The sequence below is a fragment of the Mirounga leonina genome, unplaced genomic scaffold, assembly GCF_011800145.1.
Source record: "Mirounga leonina isolate KUSES-001 unplaced genomic scaffold, KU_Mleo_1.0 Mir_153, whole genome shotgun sequence".
In the NCBI taxonomy this organism is placed as follows: Eukaryota; Metazoa; Chordata; class Mammalia; order Carnivora; family Phocidae; genus Mirounga; species Mirounga leonina.
The window spans coordinates 5018027-5043669 of record NW_023270387.1 but is presented as its reverse complement, the minus strand read 5'-3'; the positions used below and the strand labels follow the sequence as shown (position 1 = coordinate 5043669).

The 25643-nt window shown below is 39.5% G+C and overlaps 1 protein-coding gene across 1 annotated transcript in view; it reads right to left on the bottom strand.

The window, feature by feature from the left end:
* Positions 1 to 25643, bottom strand: part of ELMOD1 (ELMO domain containing 1) — a 67675-nt gene that overhangs the window by 37527 nt on the left and 4505 nt on the right. Inside the window, exon 2 of the mRNA XM_035008848.1 lies at positions 7535 to 7636. Within this exon, the coding sequence (XP_034864739.1) occupies positions 7535 to 7551 (17 nt within the window). The 5' untranslated portion in view covers positions 7552 to 7636. The remainder of the gene's footprint in view (positions 1 to 7534; positions 7637 to 25643) is intronic.

The following is a 25643-nucleotide window of genomic DNA, read 5'->3' as shown; positions in this document are numbered from 1 at the left end:
GCCCAGTGCCCTGGGCATGAAGATCACACTGCCTTTGAAAAGTAGTGATAGAAATTTATCATGGATTGACACCATTCCAAATTCTATTGCTAGAGCAAAGGGCACTGTTTTTACATTCCAGGGAAATTTTATCTGAGGGCTTAGAGAGCGATAGCTGACAGAGGGATAACTAAAACAATAAATAAATTCATGGTTTATCTAGTATGGACTAGACTAGATATGGACCCTCAACTCTATGGTCTAGAGCATATGGATCTAGAACTCTATGGTCATATCTATGGTCTAGATATGGACCCTCAACTCTGTGGTCAAATAGTCTTCGACAAAGCAGGAAAAAATATGCAATGGAAAAAAGACAGTCTCTTCAATAAATGGTGCTGGGAAAATTGGACAGCTATATATAGAAGAATGAAACTCGACCATTCTCTAACACCATTCACAAAGATAAACTCAAAGTGGATGAAAGAGCTCAATGTGAGACAGGAATCCATCAAAATCCTAGAGGAGAACATAGGCAGTAACCTCTTCGACATCAGCCACAGCAACTTCTTTCAAGACACATCTCCAAAGGCTAGTGAAACAAAAGCAAAAATGAACTTTTGGGACTTCATCAAGATAAAAAGCTTCTGCACAGCAAAGGAAACAGTCAACAAAACAAAGAGGCAACCCACAGAATGGGAGAAGATATTTGCAAATGACACTACAGATAAAGGGCTGGTATCCAAAATCTATAAAGAACTTCTCAAACTCAACACCCAAAAAACAAATAATCAAGTCAAAAAATAGGCAGAAGACATGAACAGACACTTCTCCAAAGAAGACATACAAATGACTAACAGACAAATGTTCAACATCATTAGCCATCAGGGAAATTCAAATCAAAACCACATTGAGATACCACCTTACACCAGTTAGAATGGCAAAAATTGACAAGGCAAGAAACAACAAATGTTGGAGAGGTTGTGGAGAAAGGGGAACCCTCTAACACTGTTGTTGGGAATGCAAGTTGGTACAGCCACTTTGGAAAACATTGTGGAGGTTCCTCAAAAATTAAAAATAGAGCTACCCTATGACCCAGCAATTGCACTACTGGGTATTTACCCCAAAGACACAGATGTAGTGAAAAGAAGGGCCACATGCACCCCAATGTTCATAGCAGCAATGTCTGCAATAGCCAAACAGTGGAAAGAGCTGAGATGCCCTTCAACGGATGAAGGGGTAAAGAAGATGTGGTCCATATATACAATGGAATGTTACTCAGCCATCAGAAAGGATAAATACCCAACTTTTACATCAACATGGATGGGACTGGAGGAGATTATGCTAAGTGAAATAAGTCAAGCAGAGAAAGTCAATTATCATATGGTTTCACTTATTTGTGGAACATAAGGAATAGCATGGAGGACATTAGGAGAAGGAAGAGAAAAATGAAGGGGGGAAATTGGAAGGAGAGATGAACATAAGAGACTATGGACTCTGAGGAAACAAACTGAGAGTTCTGGGGTGGGTGGGGGGATGGGTTAGCCCAGTGATGGGTATTAAGGAGGGCATGTACTGCATGGAGCACTGGGTGTTGTACGAAAACAATGAATCGTGGATTACTGCATCAAAAACTGGTGATGTATGGTGACTAACATAATAAAATAAAAGTGAAAAATAAAAATAAAAAAGAAACTAAAGTATTTAAACATAATCTCAAATATAAAGTTTTATTATAAATAAAAATATTTTTAAAAATATATAAAAAATAAATAAATATAGAATAAAATAATATAAAATAAAAATTTTAAAAAGTCATCGTCCATAATAGGCCTCAAAATCTTCTAGAGGGCATAAGGAGTTGGCTTGTTACTCTTACAGATTCACTACATAGAGGATGTTCTCAGTATTATGAATATATTAATATCTGTTGAGTTAAAGACCTGGAGTACCTGAAGGAAAGAGATTTGAGATGACTTGGGGAGAAAAATTAAAAATGATCATTGAAAGTTCCTTCTCGGAACTGAACAAATACAAAATGAGAAGTTGTGTTGTACAGAACAGGGGGTGGGGATATGGCAGAGGGAAGAGGTGGATAGGAGTTAAGAACTTAATGTCACTGCAAATCCCATGCCCATCCCTTATCCACAAAGAACTTCTAGTCTAGTAAAGAAAATGACAGTAAAAACAGAAACAGTGTGATAATTCTATAAAAGAAATGGTCCAGAGTGTTAGAGAGGCAGAGGAGAGAAAGTACCTTCCTCTGAGATTGGACAGGAAAGCCAGCTCTTGGCGACTGATTTTCCTGACAAGGAGGCAGAAACAACATGGAAAATCAGTATGCCTTCCTCCCTTCAGAACAAAAGTGAAACATGCAATAGTTCAATGAATGAAATGCAAACCAACACTTATTGAGTGTCCCTGGCTTTCATTTATCTTGCTCATGCTCTGGAGGAAGAGCTTCCCGAACAGTGAAGTGGCCAAGAGTCAGTCTTGAAAAGCTGAGGGAAAACAAAGGGGCAGGAGAGCAGGGCTGCCGACAGTGGAGCTCTAACACAGCTAGATGGTGAGGCCACCCGCAGGAAACTGCCTAGAAAACTTTTTAGGTTAACATATTTCAACAAGGATACGGAAACAGTTTTTTGTTGTTGTTTTATTTGAACGCAGGGAACAAGATGATTTAAAATATATGTATGTGTAGATATACATACATGTGTACGTGTGTGTGCACATGTATGTATATACATATATGATCAACATGCACGTGTGTGTGTGTGTCCTAAGAAAGAGAAAACTATGGCTAAAAGTACCGGTCTCCAGTGAGAGAGGTATTTGGATGCTCAGGCCATAAACCTTCCCCTTTTCAGGACTCCGCCTCTGTATTTCCTAAGCTCAGTCATTGTTTCAAGCAAAGTTAACCAAATTCTGGAACAACTACATGCATGACTGTACACACCTTCTGCCCTTTACAAGTAGTGGGAATGGGTTGGTGCTGAGTGGAAATACCGCTTGATTAAGTAGGGAAGTGTCTGGAAGCCTGACTTCCATTCTAGCCTCGATTTGCCACTATTGAACTATGTGACTTCGGACAAGATACTTTGCTTCTCTGGGTCTCTGCCCTCTCATTCGTCAGGTGAAGGGAATGGGCTAGCTTTCTGGCTCTGAGAGAAGGCTAGACATGTGTCGCAAGGCAAAAAGAGTTTTCATCGGACTCTCCCTTCTCTTCAAGTCCCACTGTAGGTCTGGCTGAAAAGGTTACCATGCTCCTGGGCTGTGTTACGCCCGGCCTGCAAAGGTCTCCGAGAACTGCCCCAAGTTTATCTTTGCCGCTTCTCTTCTACTCACCCTAAAAAGGGTCTACAGCCAATAAACCTGGACCACCTGCTGCTTGTGGCAGCTGGTCACACTTTCTCAGCCCTTTTTCCTTCCCAGCGTCTGCTCCACCTCCCACACCCTCTGTCCTTCATTAAAAATACTAACTTCTAGTCCTTCCTTTCCCTCAGCCTCACCTCAGTGAAGCCTTCCCTGAAAATTCCTGCCACAAAATGCCTGTGGCACATTAGTGAGCACATTCCTACTTATATCAGAGTTTTATATGTGTGTGCCTCATCTCTGTAGCACGTGGTAGGTTTGGAGCAGAGGTCCCCACATACTCGCTTTTGTGTCACCTACAACACCTCACAACAGGCACAGAGTGAGGAGGTAACATGGTGCAGAAATGATGAGAAACATCTCTGAAGGCAGACAGGCCTGCCTTCAAATATCTGTGTGCCCCTGATGAGTTATTTAACTTTGCTAAGCCTTCTTGCTTTGCTCTGTACAAAGGGATAGTAATCCCTACTTTGTTACAATTGTTATAAAGAGAAAATAAAAATTAAGAATGTGGGATACTACTAGAATTATTAGCAGTAAGTGCCTACTAAATGAATCAGTGGACCGAGATATTAATCAAGTGTGAATGTTTTAAAAAACCAATTTACAGATATTTTTGTTAGTTGGAAGCCTTTATTTATCTAATGATAGCAGTAAAATACTTTCTCCCCCGCCTTCACTGCTTTATAGCCAGCACTTGGGTATAAATTTATTCTATTTCTCAAAATTTCTCCCAAGGAGGTGTGAGTGTGACAGATGCTTTCCTTCCTGCTCTTCTGCCTAAGGGAAAAAGGTATGCAGTGAAGTCCATGGCCAAGAAAGTGAGATCCCAAGACTAGGACAGTTGGAAGCAATTATTTACATGGAGTGACTTAAAAGATTCCCTTTATTAGAAAATTTCATAATGTACTGATAACTGTAAAAAATACAATTTCAATAAAAAATCCTAGCATGGGAAAAGATCTTAGTACAAGTTTTAAGCCATCCCTATTATATACATCAACTTAATTAAAATTAATAAAATATATAAACTAAACCCTAAGCCTCAGTTCTATTTGGGGCTCAAAAAGTTCCCCCTCTTTCTGATCATCTACATAAATTCACTTTCTTTTTTTAAAGATTTTTATTTATTTATTTGAGACAGAGAGAATGAGAGGGAGGAGGGTCAGAGGGAGAAGCAGACTCCCTGCCGAGCAGGGAGCCCAATGCGGGACTCGATCCTGGGACTCCAGGATCATGACCTGAGCCGAAGGCAGTCGCTCAACCAACTGAGCCACCCAGGCGCCCCCATAAATTCACTTTCTTCTGCATTTTATCTTTGTATTCCCTTAATGCAGACCATGGCTAAAGTCATTGAATGACTACAGGTTACTTATCCAGTATCTTATATCTACTCTCCATTTCAAATATACCCATCAGCTAGGTGTACTAATCCTGTGGCAGTTATTTCTAATATTTCATGTAATGTTTTTTTAATCAAATATTTTCTCTACCCTGCTATGCTCTGAACAGTTACACCATTGATACACTTGGTGACAGTCACACTGATGGCAGCAGTGAGCTAGAAAGAGTGGAGTGTGGGTATCATGTCACTTAACTGTGGATTAAAATCCATTCTTTAGGGGCGCCTGGGTGGCTCAGTTGGTTAAGCGACTGCCTTCGGCTCAGGTCATGATCCTGGAGTCCCTGGATCGAGTCCCGCATCGGGCTCCCTGCTCGGCAAGGAGCCTCCTTCTCCCTCTGACCCTCCCCCCTCTCATGTGCTCTCTGTCTCTCTCATTCTCTCTGTCTCAAATAAATAAATAAAATCTTTATAAAAAAAAATCCATTCTTTACCCCAACTTGGTTTAAGATTAACCTCATTTCTGCTGGAGCTATACATGAAGCACTTCATTCTAGAGCAACTCAGAGGCTGACCGATTTTAACCACTCTGTGGGCTTTTAAATAATACTGAATTCTTCTCAGAATCAACTCCTTTTTCTGCATAATGTATTTGCTGAGCTCAGGAATAAACACCTAATTTGTTCAGGCTGTGTTTACATAGCCTCCTCTTTGGTTCAAATCAATCAAAAGATTTGATTCAATCAAAAGATTGCCGAAATTGTCCCACATCTGTGCAAAGGGACTACAGGGGAAAAAAGGTAATCTTAAATAACCCGATAGAGCTTGTAATTCAGGGTAATTCTCCTTGCCCTCTTATCCTTCCGATTCCATAAACCCCAACATATAGTGAATACGTACATTATAACTTAATAAAAAGCATTAAAACACCAACATATAATGAATACACACACATTATAACAATAAAAAAGCATTAAAAACACAAACTAAAGCCAAAGCAATAATCAGCTTGGGGCAGTGATTGAGTTTCCTTTTATTATTTCAAAACCAGTGGTCAATGAAAATCCTCAAGTTTCTTTCTTGATATGTAATCTGTTACCCTAGCTTCCATTTCATATAAATGATCAATGTCAAGTAATATTTATAAAACATATGTCTCGAGTTGAAAGAGAAGGATTTGTATCAGAACATGGAACTGACTGGGATGTGCTGGTTCTGTTCTTCTTGGTGCTAGCCTGTGTGAAGTCACAGCAGGTTTTTACCAGACTAGTTCTCAGTCCCAAATACAAATTAATTCCAAAAATGTTCTCATCTGTACTAGACACAGTGTTGTAGCTATTCAGCTTACCAGAAGACTAACAGAAACAAATGCTACTATTTCTCCTAAAATGGCTGGTTGTAAGGCTGCTCAAGTTTTTCTACATGAAGACTCTGAAGAAGAAATCCAGTAGACGAATCTTGCTCCAGACTTCACCACTACCATCTCCCCCTTTTCAAAAGGAGCTCCTGACCTCTAAGCTTCATCTAACACTAAAACCTTCTGCAACTAAAAGACACCATGTTTACGTTCAGGAGGGATTCATAAATAGAATGTGTAAGTAGATGGGTTAATTACCATGGCAACCACAGTCATGTCAGGTCAGTACTTTGCTGGCATATGTCCTAGTGATTTTTCAAATACTACCCTTTTACACAGCTGAGATAAACAGGCTGAGGAGTATTCTGTACAATAAAACCAAAGCTAATGCCTGTAAACGGTTTAACAGTGACCTCCTGAGAGGTTTCCATAATTCTAAGACCAGTAGCCCCACCAAAACACAGTGAATCCCACACAAACTGATCTAGGTGTTCCAGACACAGTGATGCAATCAAAATCAGTGAGGGAAAGAAAATCTTAAATGGAAGCCACTAAAAGAACGAAATCATTTCCTAAAAGAAGTGAGCCCACTAATTATTTGCTTAGAGAAAACAGCCAGAGCAAGGGGCAGGAATGTGTAATAGAGGTAGGCTATCTTGAGGAAAAGAAACTTAATATTCTGGAAAGTACGTATTATTTTCTAACTTTCGGGACCAGAATAACTCTATTTTGTCGTATTTTAATATGATGTAAAATTTCTCTGGGAATTTCATTAATGGATTGTGAATGGCTGTTAAATACTCTTAAAAATAATTATAATTATAGGTCTAGCCAAATGGCTTTCAGAACAGTACAATATCACTACGGAACACACCAGCATATATGTTACTCTATACAGCACAATCTTGAGGGAACCAACAATGCAGAGTTCAGACGCATCAAGGAGGCAGGAAGAGCAAAAGCTTAGAATGCGTATATTATATATATATGTGTATATATGTATGTTTTATATGCATATATATATATATATTTTTTTTTTAGCAAGAAGGAATGTTTGAAAATGCCTGTATGAATAGCCAGCTAACCAAAATCTAAATTAAGGAATATTTAAAATTACTTTTTTCAGGAAAATGATTCCACACAGTTATACTGATTCCTTAACTACTTACTGATTCCTCAAACCTCAGCCTTAAGGCTTTAGAGACACATGGCATCCAGGTTGTCCAAAGTACACCTGCTCCTTGCTTTTGTGCCTGTGCTCTCTTATAATCTCCTACAGGTAAGTGCTCTCTTAGCATCAGTATTCAGATAGGGCAGCAGAGGAAACTTGTGACCAAATTATTCTTAGCTAAAGTAAAATGCTATTTTATGCAATCCTAAGAGATCTGGTTATAGGATTACAAATGGTGAACAGAGAACTATTTTCCTAATTTGGAAGGAAGTGTCTCCATTTTAGAGGGCTCAAGCAGGCCATAAATACTTACCTCAGGAAGTGCTTCATTGTGCCCGTTTTGATTATCTAGGTGTTATCCAAACTGTCCCCAAGTAATTGCTTCCAAACTTGCCTTTGTCAGAGTAAGTGTAAGCTGTGGGAAGAAATTTAATATATTTACTATTAATGGGGCTAGAAATCCCAAACCCAAGATTACTGCTTACCTTAATAAGCAGATAATGTGCTATGCACCCAGAACATGATCAACTAAACTGCTCACATAGCACTGCAATTCGGTGGATGGAGATTAGAGCCAAAGGCTTTCACTTTATAGTTACATAATTAGTCTTTCATTGTAGGTCCCTTGCTGGAGAAAGAATTCGTTTCATAAGCAACCTCTTCAATAGTAAGGGTTTTCTCTGTTTTGGGTATTATTCCTATATTTTGAAGAACAGTATTTGTAAGAAAAATAGAAATGGAGAATCATGAAATTAACTGTCCTAATTTCTAGATATCTGGTGGCCTTAGATCTGGCAGCCTCAACTTTACAGAATTACAGCTCAAAAGTAACTAGAAGCAACTGGTAATGTCTTTAAGCTAAAAATTAGATGTTAAAGAGCCAAGTACTTCATACAAATGAATGTTATGCCCCCACTCCCCTCCCCTTTTGGCACTTTGAACAAAACAGTAAAATTTTCCATTTGCCTAGCACTTTCTGGTTTATAGTTTGCTTCCGCAAAGTCTACGGGCTATTGGTCTTCTTCCTCCTGACAGGGAGGTTGCCAGAAGCTGCCTATAAAGCAGCAAGTTGGGGCGAGATGGAAAGGTATACAGACCAGAGAAGAGAGAGTGGCTGGAGGTGACTGAGAGAAGAGATGAACGCAGCCCCAGCATGTAAGAGCGGGGCGAGGGCTGTAAGTGCGGATACGTGACTCGGCGCACACTCACCACTACCAACCAGAACAGCCCAAGAAGGTGGGCAGCTCAGCCCAAATAAAAGCCAGGTTTTTCCTTTAATACATATGCTTCTGTAACTGTTCCATGAATGCTTGAAAAAGAGATCTACACCTCAACTTAAGATTGTGGTTGCTTCTGGGTGGCGAGGGAAGGGGTTAGGACTGGGGAAAAGGCCACTGGGGAAAACTGGCCTTTGATTTCGTGTTTTATTTCTTAACATATATCTGAAGCAAAACAAAGGGAAAAAACATCTACTTATTTTGGGTGGTGGGAAGATACATTAGTATTTGTGCTTTTGTGGCTTTTAAAAATGAATCTGGTTTTGTATTAAAAAGTGTTAGTACCTACCCAGAGCCCAGATCGTGGTTTTGAATACAGTTTACAATTAAGGGAACCAGCGCTCCTTGGAGAAATGGCTGATTCTAGGGCAGGGGCAGGGAGTACACAAGGTGAGCCTGAAGTGTCTTGTGCCAGAAGGTAAGGGAGTGCTTGAAAGACAGACAATCAAGGATATGTCAAATAAACACATGAGCCAACAGAAAAAGTTCCCAATGGACAAAGCTGGAACTATTTAAGTAACAAAATAAAGTAGTATTGGATTATTGCCCAAAGTAGAAAATAAATATCCATGATTGCATATTGATATAAATAAATAAAGAATATATAAGTCTCTAGTACAAATGAATTCCAAATAATTTATGTGGATACTCTGCCCTCAAGGAGGTGGAGCTTAACTCCTAACCCCTTGAATGTGGACTGGACATAGTGTAGTGACTTCCTGAGTACAAAATGGAAAGGGGGGAAATTAGTACCCCTGCACTAGAGAAACCTGGCAAATACTACCTCAGCTAGGTGATCAAGTTAACATCACAGTGGTAAGTCATGTTGACACTCTGTACCCTTGATATGAGGTGATCTAAATGGCACTTAACCTCTGCGGTCTTCCTCCTCCAAACTCATAACCTGGTCTAATCATGAGAAAAACATCAGACAAATTCTTATTGAGGAATACTCCACAAAATACTCAATCAGTACTCCTTATAACTCTCAAGATCATCAAAAAGAAGGGAAGTCTGAGAAACTGTCAAGGCCAAGAGGTACCTAAGGAGACACGGATACTAAATAGAATGTGGTATCCTGGAAGGGATCCTGAAACAGAAAAAGGACATTAGGTTAAAAACTAAGGAAATCTGGGGGCACCTGGCTGGCTAAGTTGGAGGAGCATGTGATGCTTGATCTTAGAGATTATGTGTTCAAGCCCCACACCGGGTGTAGAGTTTACTAAAAAATAAGTAAACTTAAAAAAAAAAAAAAAAAACTAAGGAAATCTGAATAGCCTGGCTTTAGTTAATAATTAGGTATTAACTTTGGTCCATTAGTTGTGACAAATGTATCACATTAATGTAAGATGTTGACAATAGGGAAAACTGGGTGCCAGTGTGAGGGAACTCTTTGTGTTGTCTTTGTAACTTTTCTCTAAATCTAAAACTATACTAAAATATAAAAGAAATGTTAGTGCCTACTCTGCTCTAGACACAAAGTTAGGTGCTAGGGATACAGGTTGAACAGGTGGGCATGGGTTCCATCCGTCTCCTTGAGGGAGAGAGAAGAGAAGATGATAGAAACAAATGGGTACTTAACCACAATATTACAAGTGGAAACAGCTGCTGTGATCGTGAGCATGAGAGACGCATACTTTAGATGTAGGGGTCAGGGGCTCCCCAGACAGCACATGCAAAATCCTAGAAGGAAGAGAATACACAGCGTGTAGAGAGGAAATGTTCTCTATGACCTAGTTGTGCTCGGTGAGAGGGACAGGTTAAAAGGGATGGCAAGATATGGAAAGGCAAGAAGTCTCAGAAGGCTTTGTAAGCAATATTGAAGACATTTGAACCTCATCCCCTGAGCAATGGGGAACTACTGAAAGTTTTCAAACTGAGATGTGACATGACCAGACTTCTAGTTTTAAAAATATACTCTGATTGTGGTATGAAGAATTAGTTAGATTGTGTTAGAATTGTAGGTAGGGGCACCATTTAGATTGTTACAACAATCCAGGCAGAGATACTAGTGGCCAGAGAGGGCAATGGACAGAGAAAGAAGTGTGATGGATTTGAGAGATACTTAGAAGGTAAAATCAAATGGACTTTTGTTAATTTACTGATTAGGGAACATTAGTGGAGGAAAAGGAGTCGTCAAACATTATGCCTATCCCTATGGCTAGACAGTAGAAACTTACACTAAGAAATGGAATTCTGGAGATGCAGATCTAAGGGTCTAGGTGTATTTGGAGGTCTTTGGGTCATTCTGAACTTGCAGGGTCAAGTGGTAGTGTGGATATACATGGATCTGAAAGTCAGGAGAGAAATCCGGTTGGAGACAAAGATCTGGGCTTCTTCAGCATATAGATGGTAATTAAAATTACAATCCAGGGGCGCCTGGGTGGCTCAGTCATTAAGTGTCTGCCTTCAGCTCAGGTCATGATCCCAGGGTCCTGGGATCGAGCCCCGCATCGGGCTCCCTGCTCAGCGGAAAGCCTGCTTCTCCCTCTCCCACTCCCCCTGCTTGTGTTCCCTCTCTTGCTGTCTCTCTCCCTGTCAAATGAATAAACAAAGTCTTAAAAAAAAATAAAATCACAATCCAGAAGGAAATACTAAATAGTGTATACAACATTTGTTGCTCATAACAATAGTTCTTTGTGATTAGGGTAATAAATTAGAGTTGTATTACTAAGGCAATAAAGAATGAAATACATTTCAGAGAGATTTTATCAAAATAAACATAATTATATCCTTAAATGGTTTAATTTGTTATCTAGAAAACTGGTTTATCTAAAAAATTTTCATAATGATGTGGGATAAGTGAAATAATACTTCAGCTTCTTGTCATCTACGTAAGTATTCCTGAATCTATCCATTAAAAAAAAACCTTTGAATTCTTTTTTTTTTTTAAAGATTTTATTTATTTACTTGAGAGAGAGAATGAGACACAGAGAGAGAGCACGAGATGGGGGAGGGTCAGAGGGAGAAGCAGGCTCCCCGCCGAGCAGGGAGCCCGATGTGGGACTCGATCCCGGGACTCCAGGATCATGACCTGAGCCGAAGGCAGTCGCTTAACCAACTGAGCCACCCAGGCGCCCCACTTTTTGAATTCTTAATGCTAGCATCGTGCTGGGTAATATAACATAGTTTAATACTGCAAGGGAGCTTTACTATTTAAGGGAAAATTCAGCAAACATGGCAGTGAGTGCATGGTAGTTAAGAGCATAAGTTTTAGAGACAGAGAGTTCATATCTGGGATCTGCCACTTGCCAAGTAGCTTTAGACAAGGTGTTTAACCTCTCTAGGGTTTAGTTTTCTCCCTGGTGGATGGGGAAAGAAATTAAAACTGCCTTGTAGGATTGTACTAAGGACTGAATGAGCTAAAGCATGTAAAGTGCTAGTGACAGGTGTACAGTATGCACTAAATGAGTTGGCACTCGTCTTTGTCAACACTTTATCATTCTTACTAAAGACTCTTCTAAAATGAAAGGCCATTTTGTCAAGTGAAGAATCACTGAGGAGGTAGTTTAGATAAATCCTGGCAAGTTGTGACCTGAGCTGGGACACTGACAGTGAGATGGTGGAGAGAAGTGAACAGACATGGAAAATACCGAGAAGGTAGCATCAGCTGGACTTCCTGTTGGGTGGGAAAAGTGGAGGGATGGAAAATAACAATTAGTTCCAAATATCTGTCCCCCAAACAGGAGACAAAGATAGCAATTAGTTCTAATTATCTGTCCCCCAAAGAGGAGACACCAAAAATGGCTTTGGGTGGAAAGCCTGTGTAAATGCTGTTTAACTCAGTGCTCACTGGGTATTCACTCAATGGCTTCTTTAAATGTTTTCTATAAGAAAAAAGTTACTGCTTACTAAGTTTTTAAAATCTGGCTTTGTTTTAAAGGAGGCACATTTGTCAATGTCCTAGTTGCTATTAACTAGACAATTTGTGTAAAGGTAGGAACATGCAACAAATAGTGTGCAAAGTATGATACTCCAAGCCACTATGATTTAAAAAAAATGTCTTTTGAGTTGCTTTTCCCTTGAGTGGTGCTGAGTTAATCTATTCCTTTGTGGCCAAAGCAGCATTTTTCAAGTGCTGGGCAGGGCCAGAGTTCAGGGAGAATTTGCAGCTGCTTCTGGTCTGCACAACATTTTAACAAAAGGGTAGGCCGGGTAGATTCTCAAGTATTTTACACACCAGCCTGTTGACCTTAACTCAATTAAGTCACTTGGCCTTGTTTGTATCTGTCTCACTACTTGAAAAACACTGATATGAACTTCTTGTTTAATTCAGATTTATTCAGGTATTATTTATATCAAGTTCGCCCTTTTTTGGTCAGACAGGAACTCTAATGCCCCTGCTTCGCAGCATGCAAGGACAATGTGGGAACCACTCTTGTGCTGCCTCTTCCCTGTAACTTCCTCTCTGGAGGGGTTTTTAACCAGGTGGACATCAGAAATCCCTGTTGTTTAAAATCTCTCCTGTTGTTCTGAAGTGATGTGCTTCCTGTTTCTTTCTCCTCTAGACTACATGCTCTTTTAGGGCACCAGGGAAGCCCCAGGGCCTGATACAATGCCAGGTACATTGGGGGCTCAGAATGGGTTTGTTGGAATGAACTCAGCACCCTTCTAGAGCAATGCACTTCTTTAATAGCGCTATTCCATAAGAGCACCAATAAAACAAATGAAAAATCTCCCCACTGGAAGAAAAAGAAAACCCTGTAGATTTCTTTTAAACCAAAACAAAGAATATGATCATGATCGTGGGTTTCCTGATCCTTCCAGTTTATCTGCAGTGATTCCTCTCCACATGTATGAGTCCACTACCTGGACCTGTTCCAAAGGGAAGTATCAAATGACTGTGTTGGATGCATCAAACACCTCCGAGATCAGTTGACACTTCAGTGCTGTGTGTGGGGTTATGTCCCCTTTGTACTTTTTTTTTTCCAGCTGGGAAGAAAGGGGCAGCAGGCGTGGTCTGCGCCTTTGAGAACTCATCCTCTCACCTGGTATCAGGGAACCTGCCCTGCCTCCTTTGAGTGAGAAGCCCCCTAAGGCTCTTTGTAGAGTCCCTCAGGGTGACCCTGCCTCTTAGAAACCAATCTATCTATTGAGCATCCCAGGGAATGAATTAGACACTCAGCTAGAGGAAAGAGAAATCCTTTCAATAAAATCATAATCCCTATGTGAGACTAAAAAATTGATGTTGTATGTAGCCCTTCAAATTCTGACTAAATCCCCTATAACAACCAAAATGCTTGTGGACTCATAATGTTTATATGTAAATAAAACACAATCTACAAAGTGAACAGTGTTCTACTCTCACAACTTGCCTAATTTGGGATTATCCTAGTTTTTTTAAAAAAAAGTTATATGGAACACATTTAAAAAATAAAATTTAATTTACATATATAGCCTCAGCCTAAAGGTTTGTGAATAATAGCGGATATTCACAAAGTGCTTCCCATATGCCAGGCAATATTCTATGAGCTTTGTTTATAGTAACTTACTTAACAGTCATCCTATGAAGTGAATAATAATTATTATCTCCATTTTACAGCTGGGAAAATTGAGGCACAGAGAGGTGAAGCAACCTTCCCATGGTTATGCAGCTACTGCTGGCAGAGCTGGGATTCAGAGCCGTGCAGCCTGGCTCCTGAGGCTTTGCACTCTCCTGTGCTGCCTCTGGAAACCACTGGAATAAAATTCTGGACTGACAAAAGAGTGAAAGAAATGAACAGTGTATTCAATTCAAACTAAACTGCAGAGCTGGGGATAATCGAGGCCTGGATATACATCTGCACTTGAAAACTTCGTGTTCCTCTGGGAGCTAGCTAGCTAGGGGACTCTTGCATAATAAGGGTTACTATTCCACTGTTAACCTCTTTCCTTTCCTGAAGCAAATGCACTGCAGATATGAAAGTTTCCAAACAAGAACATTTTATGGGGACTTACACAACAGAGCCCCAATGGGTGGGTTTTATATCCTCTCTTGAGACCACATTGCCAAGGACATATGAATCCTTGGTAGTATAATTCTGAAATAACTAATAGTAAAAGTTCCCCTCCCCTCAATGTAAATCTAGTGCTCCCTTAGGGGAAATCCCATGAAATTCAAGCTCTAGGTTCATAGTGCTGTTTGTGTGGTGATTTCATTCTCCCCAAATTACTCTTTGAGTCATTGATCAGTGTGACAGGGTCTTCAAATCAGCATTTTCTCTGGGTTTGCTTTCAGTCCACCTCTGTATGTTTTTGTTTTCATAATACGTTACACCTTTTCCTTTGCAAATGAAAATATTTACCTTTTTTTTTTTACTGTACATAAAATATATATAATGGCTGGTAAAATATTCCACATTTACCTAGGAGATATATATTAACTTGAATGAGTTTTCTTGAAGTCATTGAAAAGCAAAGTAAGTTCCATTCTTTAGATTTCCCTAACTGCTTCTGTTGTTTTCTTTTCACGCTACAGCACAACTAAGGAGAAAAAAATCAAATGGGTCAATCTCAAAATGTGTAATTATAATCTGGAGATGAAAACACATTCCACTCCCCCTCCCCTGAGTCTGGATTCAAAAGACAAAGTTTGGGCAACAGTTTTTAGCAGTAGTGAAAAAAACGTCCACTTAGCAGTTGAGGGGGGACACACCTACAACTTAACTCTGCAGGTGATAAAGTCAAGGTCAGCAGTAGCAAAATGATTTGCCACTGATTTACTTTCCTCACTTTAAGCTTTTCTTCTCATTTCACTTGAAAGAAGAAAACAATGACACATTGAACCATAAGGTCCAGAAATAATAACTTTTATAGCTTTCTCCCCTAAAAATACATTTGATCAAAAGCTGCTTTGGGTATCAGAAGAAAGCCTATGGCTAATTTGGTTCAATTCTCCATTTATTCTGTCTTTATTATACTCTGTCACTTTAAATATTTCTTAAAAGTATTTGAGACATAATAAACCCAAGTCAATGACCTTCACCTGTGGGGCAATTTCAGTTTCCCTCTGGAATAGTCTCAGGGGGTGTTCCTAGTGTCCTGCTAGCATCCAGTGAAGTCACAGTGGTGACATCCTCGATCAGTCAAGGAGAGATTTGGGACTTTTGCAGAAACAGATACAGGCTCCTCTTTTCCACCCTTTCTTCAGCCATAGCTATATGTCTGTGGGGAAGGGTAGTTAAAACAGAGAGAAGGCAGCTATTCTGATGAAGGCCAAACCTTACAGATGTTTGAAGCGAAGATCGTTTTAGGATGTGATTACTTAGAGAATCGCTCCCAAACGAGCACGTGTCTGTGGGAACAGAGGCAGGGGTACAGATGGATGTGGCTGAGGAGTGGCTGGTAAGCCACCTGCCATGTGAGGGGCTGGGCTCTGGCTGGACCGACCCGCAAAGCAACACAAGAAGGTGGAGGTCAGTCTTTTAAATCTGGTGGGCCAAGCATCAGACTCAAATTAGGTGAACAAATAGGTCCAGATTAGGAAGTTTAGGGAATAGCTAAGCTTGCATCATGCTTCCTATTTTGTCAAGTCCTAAGAAGCACTGTGTCAGGGAGCCCTAGACAGATGAGGAACTCAGTCTTGAAAGGATATAATGCAGTCACTCACCACGTGAGATAAGAAGGGAGGGGTGGGCAGAGCACAGGAGGAAAGAGAAGGGAAAGAAACATTTCTAAGGCTATTTTTGAGCATTTGAAACATGTATACAATGCTACTTTTGACTTTATTACAGGTATGCAGATGAGGGAGAGAGCAAGCAATATGAAAATTCACCATCCTGGAGAAATGAAAAATCTTTCCGATTTTGCATTTACATGTAAAACATGCTGGCCTGCATACCACATTAGAGTATAATGTTCATGTATAACATTCTCCCTGAGGCCACATTCCAGAACTTTCCTTCTCTGGCGATTAGCCTGAAAAATGCTCTGCTGACACTCACTAATATGACAATTAAGAAGGTTTTTTTCCCCCTCTTTGGGAATAAAACACTCACCCAGGGTTTATTTTTGTGATTTATAGCAACGGGGGCCCATGCCAGCCACAGAATTCAGTGCTGCCTGCAAATGTATTTATGATCTGCTTTAAAGGTACAGTGATTTTCTGGCTCTCACTGTGGTTGCCTACATGTCTGTACTGTTTTCATGGAGGGAGTGAAGGGTGGGGAAAGCAGAATTGATCAGATTTGTCTTTCATCTTTAAAAGAGTAAGGAATTTCAGGGCACCTGGGTGGCTCAGTTGTTAAGCGTCTGCCTTCGGCTCAGGTCATGATCCCAGGGTCCTGGGATGGAGCCCCGCATCGGGTTCCCTGCTCCGCGGGAAACCTGCTTCTCCCTCTCCTACTCCCCCTGCTTGTGTTCCCTCTCTCGCTGTCCCTCTCTCTCTCTCTCTCTGTCAAATAAATAAAATCTTAAAAAAAAAAAGTAAGGAAATTTCAAAATCTAAGTATTAATCCATTTTAACACAAAAATACTCAATGTAGATTTTATACATTCTCAATTATATGAGTTTTAAAAGTTAAATTTCTAAATAAAATCATAAAGAATGGTAATAAAAATTAAATGGATTATGATTTTGCCAATCTAAACTGATACTTTTTGTAAAATTTTCTCTTTCATATAATGAAATAGAGTGAGGGCATCTGCTAGAAACATTGGACAGGGAAGCCAATCAGAGTGTTTCCAGGGACCTGGCGGCAAACCCACAGCACACAGATGAGATAATAGCATTCACTGAGGACAAGTAGATCTTTTAGGTTAGGCTTCTGCAACAATTTGTACTGTAAAACAAATGGAAAAAAAAAACAGTTTTAAGCTCACGTTAGAGCTATGACTTGATATACATGACTTGATAAATGTTTGCTGAGTGAATATTATTTTATTCTCTCCAATGGTATTTCATCAGGGCCATCAAGGGTAAAATACACCATTATGTCATGTGTCCTTAAGGAAGAATAAAATGCTGCTAATTAAACTGTGGTACAACCTAATCTCAGTGGTGTGGGGAAAAAAAATCTTAGAATTAATGAAATAGAGTAAGACTGAAGCCTACTACTTATTTCCAAATTCCAGGCTATGATGTTTTTGCAGAAGAATCCATTGGTTGATGACAAAGAGCACTAATGGCCTGCAGCAAATCACACTAGGGGATTCTTATTCCCCGACTCAAACATTTCTGTTCAGGTTACACCAGGCTAACTGAGTAAATTCCATGATATGTTATAGGTTGATTACATATGAGCAACTCATGTCCTTCTTAACTCACTGGAGATCCTCCTAACCCCTTACTACATAGTCTCTAGGGTCTGGTTCTCTTCCATATCACAGTCCCTCCAGTATACACACAGCAAACACAAATCACACACATAATGTTCTCACACATACATGGGGCTCAGCACAACTCCCTTATGCTACCGTCTTATGCTCTCACCATAAACATCTCAGGAGTGATGAGCATGCCTTATCTACACAAAGAGTGAATGAGTGAGTATGAAAATGCTTGGTTGAAGACAGAGCACTGTCTAATCCAAGCTCCATTTTCTTGTTCTTAGTTGATATGATTTCATGTGATGCTGCGTCTCTAAGGGCCTTTTTTGGCTTCCGTGATCCTTCTTCTCCTGGTTCCATCTATTTCACATTCTTCTTCGGCCTGCCCTTTAAGCCTAAGTGTTCCCTAGCGTTCCACTCTTGACCCTTTTCTTCCCCTTCACCTCTTCTAAGTGACCTGCTCTTTTGGCCTTAATCAGATCCAACAAATGACTTGTCCAAGACCAGACAACCAGTTGGTAGGAAAAGACCTCAGCTCCTATTTTTAGTCAATAAACATATTTACTTATTATGTTCAGTTCTTTGTAGGCACTAAGAGACACAAAATAAACAGGACACAGATTTTGCCCTCCAGGAGTGGAAAATCTAGTAGATCTCACACATGGAGTCTAGGGCCTTTCTGAAGTCAGTACAGAAGCTCTGAGCTGTCTCAAACAAAAATACATTTCAGCCATGTCAGACTAAACCAGACTATCCTCTTAGGCAAGGCTTCCTAAGCAATCTGTCAGTATCATGGACTCTTCATGGATGTGTGACAAGATTTTGATCAGTGATTATATGAAATCCTCTCTCTTTTTAGGGGGGAGTACATATTATTTATAGTAGTATGTGTTAGGTGGAATATTTTGCTAAGAAGATGGTATGAGTAGGTTAAGAGAGTATTAAATTTTACTGTGCATTAGGAGATAAGAGGAGTAAGCAAAACAAGTATGGCAGTTGTGCGAGTTTACATAGGCAATATGAGGTCTGTACTGCATAATAATTCTCTCACTGTAATTATTGCTGATGTATGTAACAGTATTTTACATTAATTCCTTTTAAGTGTGCCCTTAAAACTTGTGTCATGAACTTCCATTTAAACATGGCAAATAAAACACATGAAATCCCACCAACATGAGAGTAAAGAAATCAAAAAGGCATAAATCCATAAGGTTGAGGGCAACAGGGGCATACATGAGGTGTCAGCAGATTTGTAGAGCTTGAAAAGGATGGACAAGTGGTAATTTACTTAGCCTAACTGATGAAGCCTGCAGTGAAGGAAGTGACCCAAAGGCAATACAATGTAGAATACAGAATCTTGGTTATATTCAGGAGTTAGTGATGCCCAGTTCCTCTACAAGTGGTAGTGTAGGATGAAATCAACACAGGAGGCTTGGCTGACATTTTCCATAAGGAATAGTTAGATCTCTTTCCCCATTCTTTGAAAGCAAGTATTCACCATTCTATCAGAATAGGTGAGATTTACTCTTGAAGAGGTTGAACTAGAGAGGTTCTGAATTTTTGGTTCATACTGAATACAAGAAGCTTAAGTGAAAGACTACATGGTAAATGTGAGATTTATTCAGGCTGCTTCTTCCATTCAGCTCTCAGAACAGAGGCAGCCATAATGCTACTCCTCAGGCTACTGGGGATTTATCCCTCAGGAAATTACCCAACACACATGTGGATCTCCCCCAGTGAAGCACCAGCCCCCTACTGGTCAACGAGCCCCAATTATGCATAGAAAGCTTCCAATCAGTGTTTTAGTGCCTCAGTCTTAAATGTGAATAGACAGCCAGGGATTATCAGAGAATTAAGAAAAGTTTCTAGGGCGCCTGGGTGGCTCAGTCGTTAAGCGTCTGCCTTCGGCTCAGGTCATGATCCCAGTGTCCTGGGATCGAGTCCCACATTGGGCTCTCTGCTCAGCGGGAAGCCTGCTTCTCCCTCTCCCACTCCCCCTGCTTGTGTTCCTGTTCTGTCTCTCTCTGTCATATAAATAAATAAAATCTTTAAAAAAAAAAAAAGAAAGAAAAGTTTCTAACTTGACTGAATTACAGAGACTCAATGAAAGGAGAAAAGGGGGAATTTGGAAGAAACAGAAGCAATGCAAAGGGAAGAAAACAATACATCATAATTAATTTTCATAGATATTAGAAAAATATTACACTCATGAAAGAGACATGAGAAATAATAAAAATCCACATTAAGAGAATAAGAAAATGTTCTTAGAAAATTTTTTTTAAATGGTAGAAATGAAAGTTGAAGAAATGTCCCAGATTTGAGGGAATCTGCTAAGAAGAAATTGACAAAAAGATGAAAAATGGGAGGAAAAGATTCAACATTCAAACAACAGATACTCCAGAGAGAAAGAAAAGTGAAAAAGTATGTGAAAAAATTATTGAAGAAATAATACAAGAAATTCCAAGAACTGAGGAATCCGAGCCTCCAGATCAAAAGGGCCCACAGGATACCCAGCTCCTTAAGTAACAAAAGACCCTCACCAACGCATATCATGATGAAATTTCACAACATAAATGTTTCCAGTGGGGGAATAAAAACAGACAGTTCACATACAAAGGGCTAAGAATCAGAGCATCCAGTTTGTCAATAGGAAAATGGAAGCAAGAATAAAAATTATGAGAAAAAATTCCTTCCCATGTAGATTTCTATACCCATCCAAAATATTAAGTATGAGGTGAGAATGAAGACAATTTTGGACACACAAGCCTTTCATGTACCTCCCAAGCATGCCTTTTTAGGAGTTTCTGAAGGAAGTATTCCACTGAAATGAAGGTAGAGAATGAGAAGACATTGGACCCAGGAATCAGAAGATCCATATTTGAGAAAGGAAAGGAATTCTCAGGAGGATGGTGAATGGGGGCTTAACAAAGGATGTCTTCATGAAAAAAATGAACTGACAGATTACTTGACAGATAATTATATGATGTTTTAAGTGGTGGATATTACTCTGATAAAAACAAAAACTTAAATTTAAAGAAGACATACAGAGGATGGTGCTTCCAGCCTCCCGAGGTCCAGTGCCCTAAACTCTGTGAATCCATACAGAAAGAAAGACAGAAAAGAGAGAAAGAATGAAAGAGAAACTAAGGCTTAAGGAACCAGAGCACTGCCTGCAACAAGTGGGCGAATTAAAAAAGCCCACCCTACTTCTAGAACAGTATCTGACTAGGCCATAAGCTGCAGGTTGAGTGCTGGATGTGACACAGATGAAGATGCACTGGAAATCTTCAACAGGGGAGTTGCAGAGTTTGTGTTAACACATGCTGACATGGTACGTTGTAGGTGTGCCCACTATCTAATAGAATGTCCAAGTCATTTGATACAGTAATTATGAATCCTCCTTTTGGGAATGAAAATAAAAAGGGGATAGATATGAGTTTTCTGAAGGTTGCTTTGGAAATGGCAAGAATAGCAGTATATTTATACAAATTCTCAACTGGAAAACACAATAATAAGAAAGCTACAGAATGGAAAGTCAAGATCAATACTACTCCAAAGCTGCAGTACAACCTACAGCATCATATTAATTTCTTAAAAAGAAACCAGTAGAAATGGAAGTGGATCTAATTTGGTTTTCTTTTTAAAAACCTCCAGATCAAAGCACCTTAAAACCTAATTAATGAATACAAAATTTGTTATTAAAAAAAAGACGTCACGAATTATAGATATATTTTTCAGGAATGTAATAATGATATTGTGATTATGTATTTTTGAAAAGTCATCATAGTTCACAGAACATACACAAATATTTACAAATGGTATGATATGTGTCTAGGATATGCTTCAAAATAAAATGGGGTGGGCAGACAATAGGTTAAAAATCAAACAGTACTGGTCATGAGTTGATGATTTTTGAATACTGGGATCCATTATACTATTCTGTCTACTTCTGTATATATTTGACATTTTCCAAATAAAAGCTTACCAAAAAAAAAAAAGGTGCCTTCAACAAAATTGAGAATCACTGTAACCATAAGACGCATTTTTTTACAGCCAAGCAAAGATGATTAGTACCTGACTTTGTTCATAACAGAAGTTAGAGGCAAATTTATTACTCTTTAACAGCTTGAGACTACAACAAAAATGAACAGGAATTTGGTATCTAACCCATACCACTTCCATGACTGACTTAGTTCTCTTAAGAACTATAAATGCTCTAGAGCCTCCATCTGGTGTTAGGTGTCGCCATTTAAAAATATTTACTGAGGGGGTGCCTGGGTGGCTCAGTTGGTTAAGCGTCTGACTCTTGATTTCAGCTCAAGTCATGATCTCAGGGTCATGAGATGGAGCCCCACGTAGGGCTCCGCGCTAAGCATGGATCCTGCTTGAGATTCTCTCCCTCTCCCTCTGCCCCTCCCCTGCTCACATTCTCTCTCTCTCTCTCAAAAAAAAAAATTAAAATATTTATGGAGCTTGTTTCTTAGTGGTTAAAACATGTAATAGTGTATATCAATAACATCTTTTATTTATTTTTTATTTTTTATTTTTTTAAAGATTTTATTTATTTATTTGAGAGAGAGAGAATGAGAGCAAGCCCATGAGAGGGGGGAGGGTCAGAGGCAGAAGCAGGCTCCCTGCCAAGCAGGGAGCCCGATGCGGGACTCGATCCTGGGACTCCAGGATCATGACCTGAGCCGAAGGCAGTCGCTTAACCAACTGAGCCACCCAGGCGCCCTCAATAACATCTTTTATTTGGTGAAATATAGTAGATGGGTTTAGGAGAAAAAAGTGGCAATTAAAATATGACACACTCTAACAATGTTTCCTAATTTCATAAATGTTAAGATGAAAAAAAAAATGGCCTCTTAGAATTGATGAAACACAGTATTTTTCTAAAGAGCATCCTTTCTTATTCTGACCCTTTATCCCCACGCTAAATCAATCTTCAGAATCAGTAAACCCACAAAATAATATCTGTCTCCATCTTGTTTGACAACCTCCTCCTACTTGTCCCCACAGCAATAATTTGAAAACACCAGCTTCGTGTGCCTCTTCTGTCCAATGCCAAGCAAGAAAATACTCAGAAAATGAATAAACATTTCCTTTTGTGCTTTTCGGAGTGCATCATGTTCAGTAGGTCCTAGTGACCGACTAACATGCCCGCATCAGCACAGACTTCCACCCTCTAACAGTCAGGATTTCTTATCACAAGGAACAGAAACTAGCTCTGCCTATTTTAGTTGAAAAGGAATATGTTCTGAAGGTAAACTATAGACTCTCCAGGAGGGCCAGAGAACTAGGTTTAGAGGTTATGTAGCCAAAAATAACCCTTAAAATGATGGCATGGAGCGGGTCCAGTGAAGACACCTCTCCTGCTGCCACCGGGTCCAGACTCTGGAGCAAGCCCCGCTGATCCCCCAGCACGGGGCAGGGGGTGTTGCTGTCTGGAGCACCTGCCACTGGGGCAGAGTCTGGGTCATGGGTCCAGGATGCAAGCCTGATGTATCTAGCATTTTAGCTCCTATGGTGGGGATTGGGCTCTGCCTCATAATGTGGGAGAGCCCCCAACATGGGAAAGGCGTTCAGATGACAGCATTCAAAAGGAACAAGTGTTGGGGCGCCTGGGTGGCTCAGATGGTTGAGCGTCTGCCTTCGGCTCGGGTCATGATCCCGGGGTCCTGGGATCGAATCCCGCATTGGGCTCCCTGCTAGGCGGGGAGCCTGCTTCTCCCTCTGCCTCTCTCTCTCTCTCTGACTCTTATGAATAAATAAATAAACATTAAAAAAAAAAAGGAACAAGTGTCCACTTGACCCTATAAATACTTTTGAAAGCCAAAACACAATGTAGAGTAGTGGAGTGCCCAGCGAGTACACGGAGTGAACACGTTTGCCTTCCATCTTTGTCTAAGTTGATTAGGTGTACTGTGCAATTTTATATTAAAACCTGGACACATGCCTATTTTATGGCTAGTCAAAATACATATCATTTTGAACTAGGAATTTTAATTATGATCTTAGATAATGAAAGAATACTTGGAAATAGCCTTTTAAATTTAACCCAGTGGTGGTCACAGAATAGATGCACTTACTTTAAGTGATGACTGATTAATTACCTAGGGAATAATCATTAAGTAGAAAAGAATAAGGATAGATATTCACTATAAATCAACAAAAGGATGTATAATCGTTACATGTTACATAAATATTACTGAATCAGGCTGAGTTAGACATTGGCAGACTCACATATAGGTGACTGGGAGCTCAATTTAAACTGCATAATCAGATTTAAGAGGTGCTTTTAAGGTCATGTGAGCCAGCGTCCATACCAACAAAGGCAGTCCCCCTTGTTACATCCCTGACAGGTGGTCCACAATGCATCATTTTGAGTATAGTGTATTACATTGTTTGTTTCTGATATGGACTCTATTCATCTATGCATCTCACCAAAGGTAGCATTAATTTCTTTTGTCTTGTTGGTTAATACTCAAGTGACCAGAACTATTTTTTACAACCCAAACTGCTGTTAAGCTAGGAATTCCATTCCATGTCCTTGGGCAACTGATTTTAGAACCTAAATGAAGCCAACATCTATTCTTTTTAAACAGTCTTAGTTTCAGCCCTTGCTCTGGGCTCAGGGATATCAAGTTTAATAGGGATTGTCATTCAAATTCACTAGTGCTTTGAGCTTTGCATCATCAGCAAACCTAATATACATAAAGTCTAAGTATACGTGAGTCACTGATAAAATTGTAGAAATGTCAGGGTCAAGGCAAGAGCTCTGAAGCAGGCCAACACAAACCACCCTCTATGTTGGCTTCCACACCTATGAACGTTCTTTGGGTACAGCTGATCAACCCAGCTATTAGACCACATCCTAGACCTCATTTCTGTATCTCATCCACAAAGATTACTTGAGAGCCTCGTTTACAGATATGTCCCAAAAGGACTGTGAGGATTTAAAAATCTGATGGTCTGGCTCTATTTTAAATACTCTTGGTTATCTACAATTTAAAAGAGCAGTAGGAGAAATTTCTGATTCAACACAGAACTCTTCAGTGAAGCAAAAACTATAACCCAGTCCTTTTGTAAGTCTTGATTTTCATATGCTGGGTTTACTATTGGGCTACGTAGACATTGTATATGAGTCAATATGAAAGTCAAAATTCTACATTAGGCATTTTAATATAGGCTTTAAAAATTAATGATGAGCATAATGCACATTTTAATTAAAACAACTTTGATAAATGCTTACCGTTTTAAGAGAATGTACGATTTAACTTTTTTTTAAAACAATTGTTTTAAGTTTTTTTGCTAACTTTAATGGATTCTAAGACCAAAGAAAATCTAATTAAAATTAAAGTGTTCTACTGGAATGTAGAATCTTTAGAAAATCTGGCTTCTAAATTCTGAAGCGTGGAACATTCTTATTCTTCTTCTGAAGGAAAAAGGAAGAAATGTACTTGTATAGTAAATTCATTGCAGGGATCGATTTACACCTAAAATATTTATAATGCCAACTGGTGATGTAAAAAAAAGGGGGGGGGGACAGAGTTTATGATGTCATTGATATTTGCTAAGCCAAAAAGCAGCTGTGGGATAAATAAATTGTTAGTTTCACCATGAATGAAACCTTCAAAACACATAGCAGCTTTTTGCCATCTAGTTGTACAAGGGAAATAGGAGGGAGAGTTATAGCAGCTGAAATAAGCTCTTATACGAAGCATTCTCATTAACCAAGTCCTAATATCAATAGTTAAAATGGAAACTACATTTAAAAACTATGTAAAGACCTTTGAGTTCTGCAGTTATTAGCTTGTTTGAGACTGATTTTTTAAAGGGGTTTAATGAGCTCTTCTTAAGCATTTACCACAATCATCTTGCTTTGTACCGAAAAAGCAA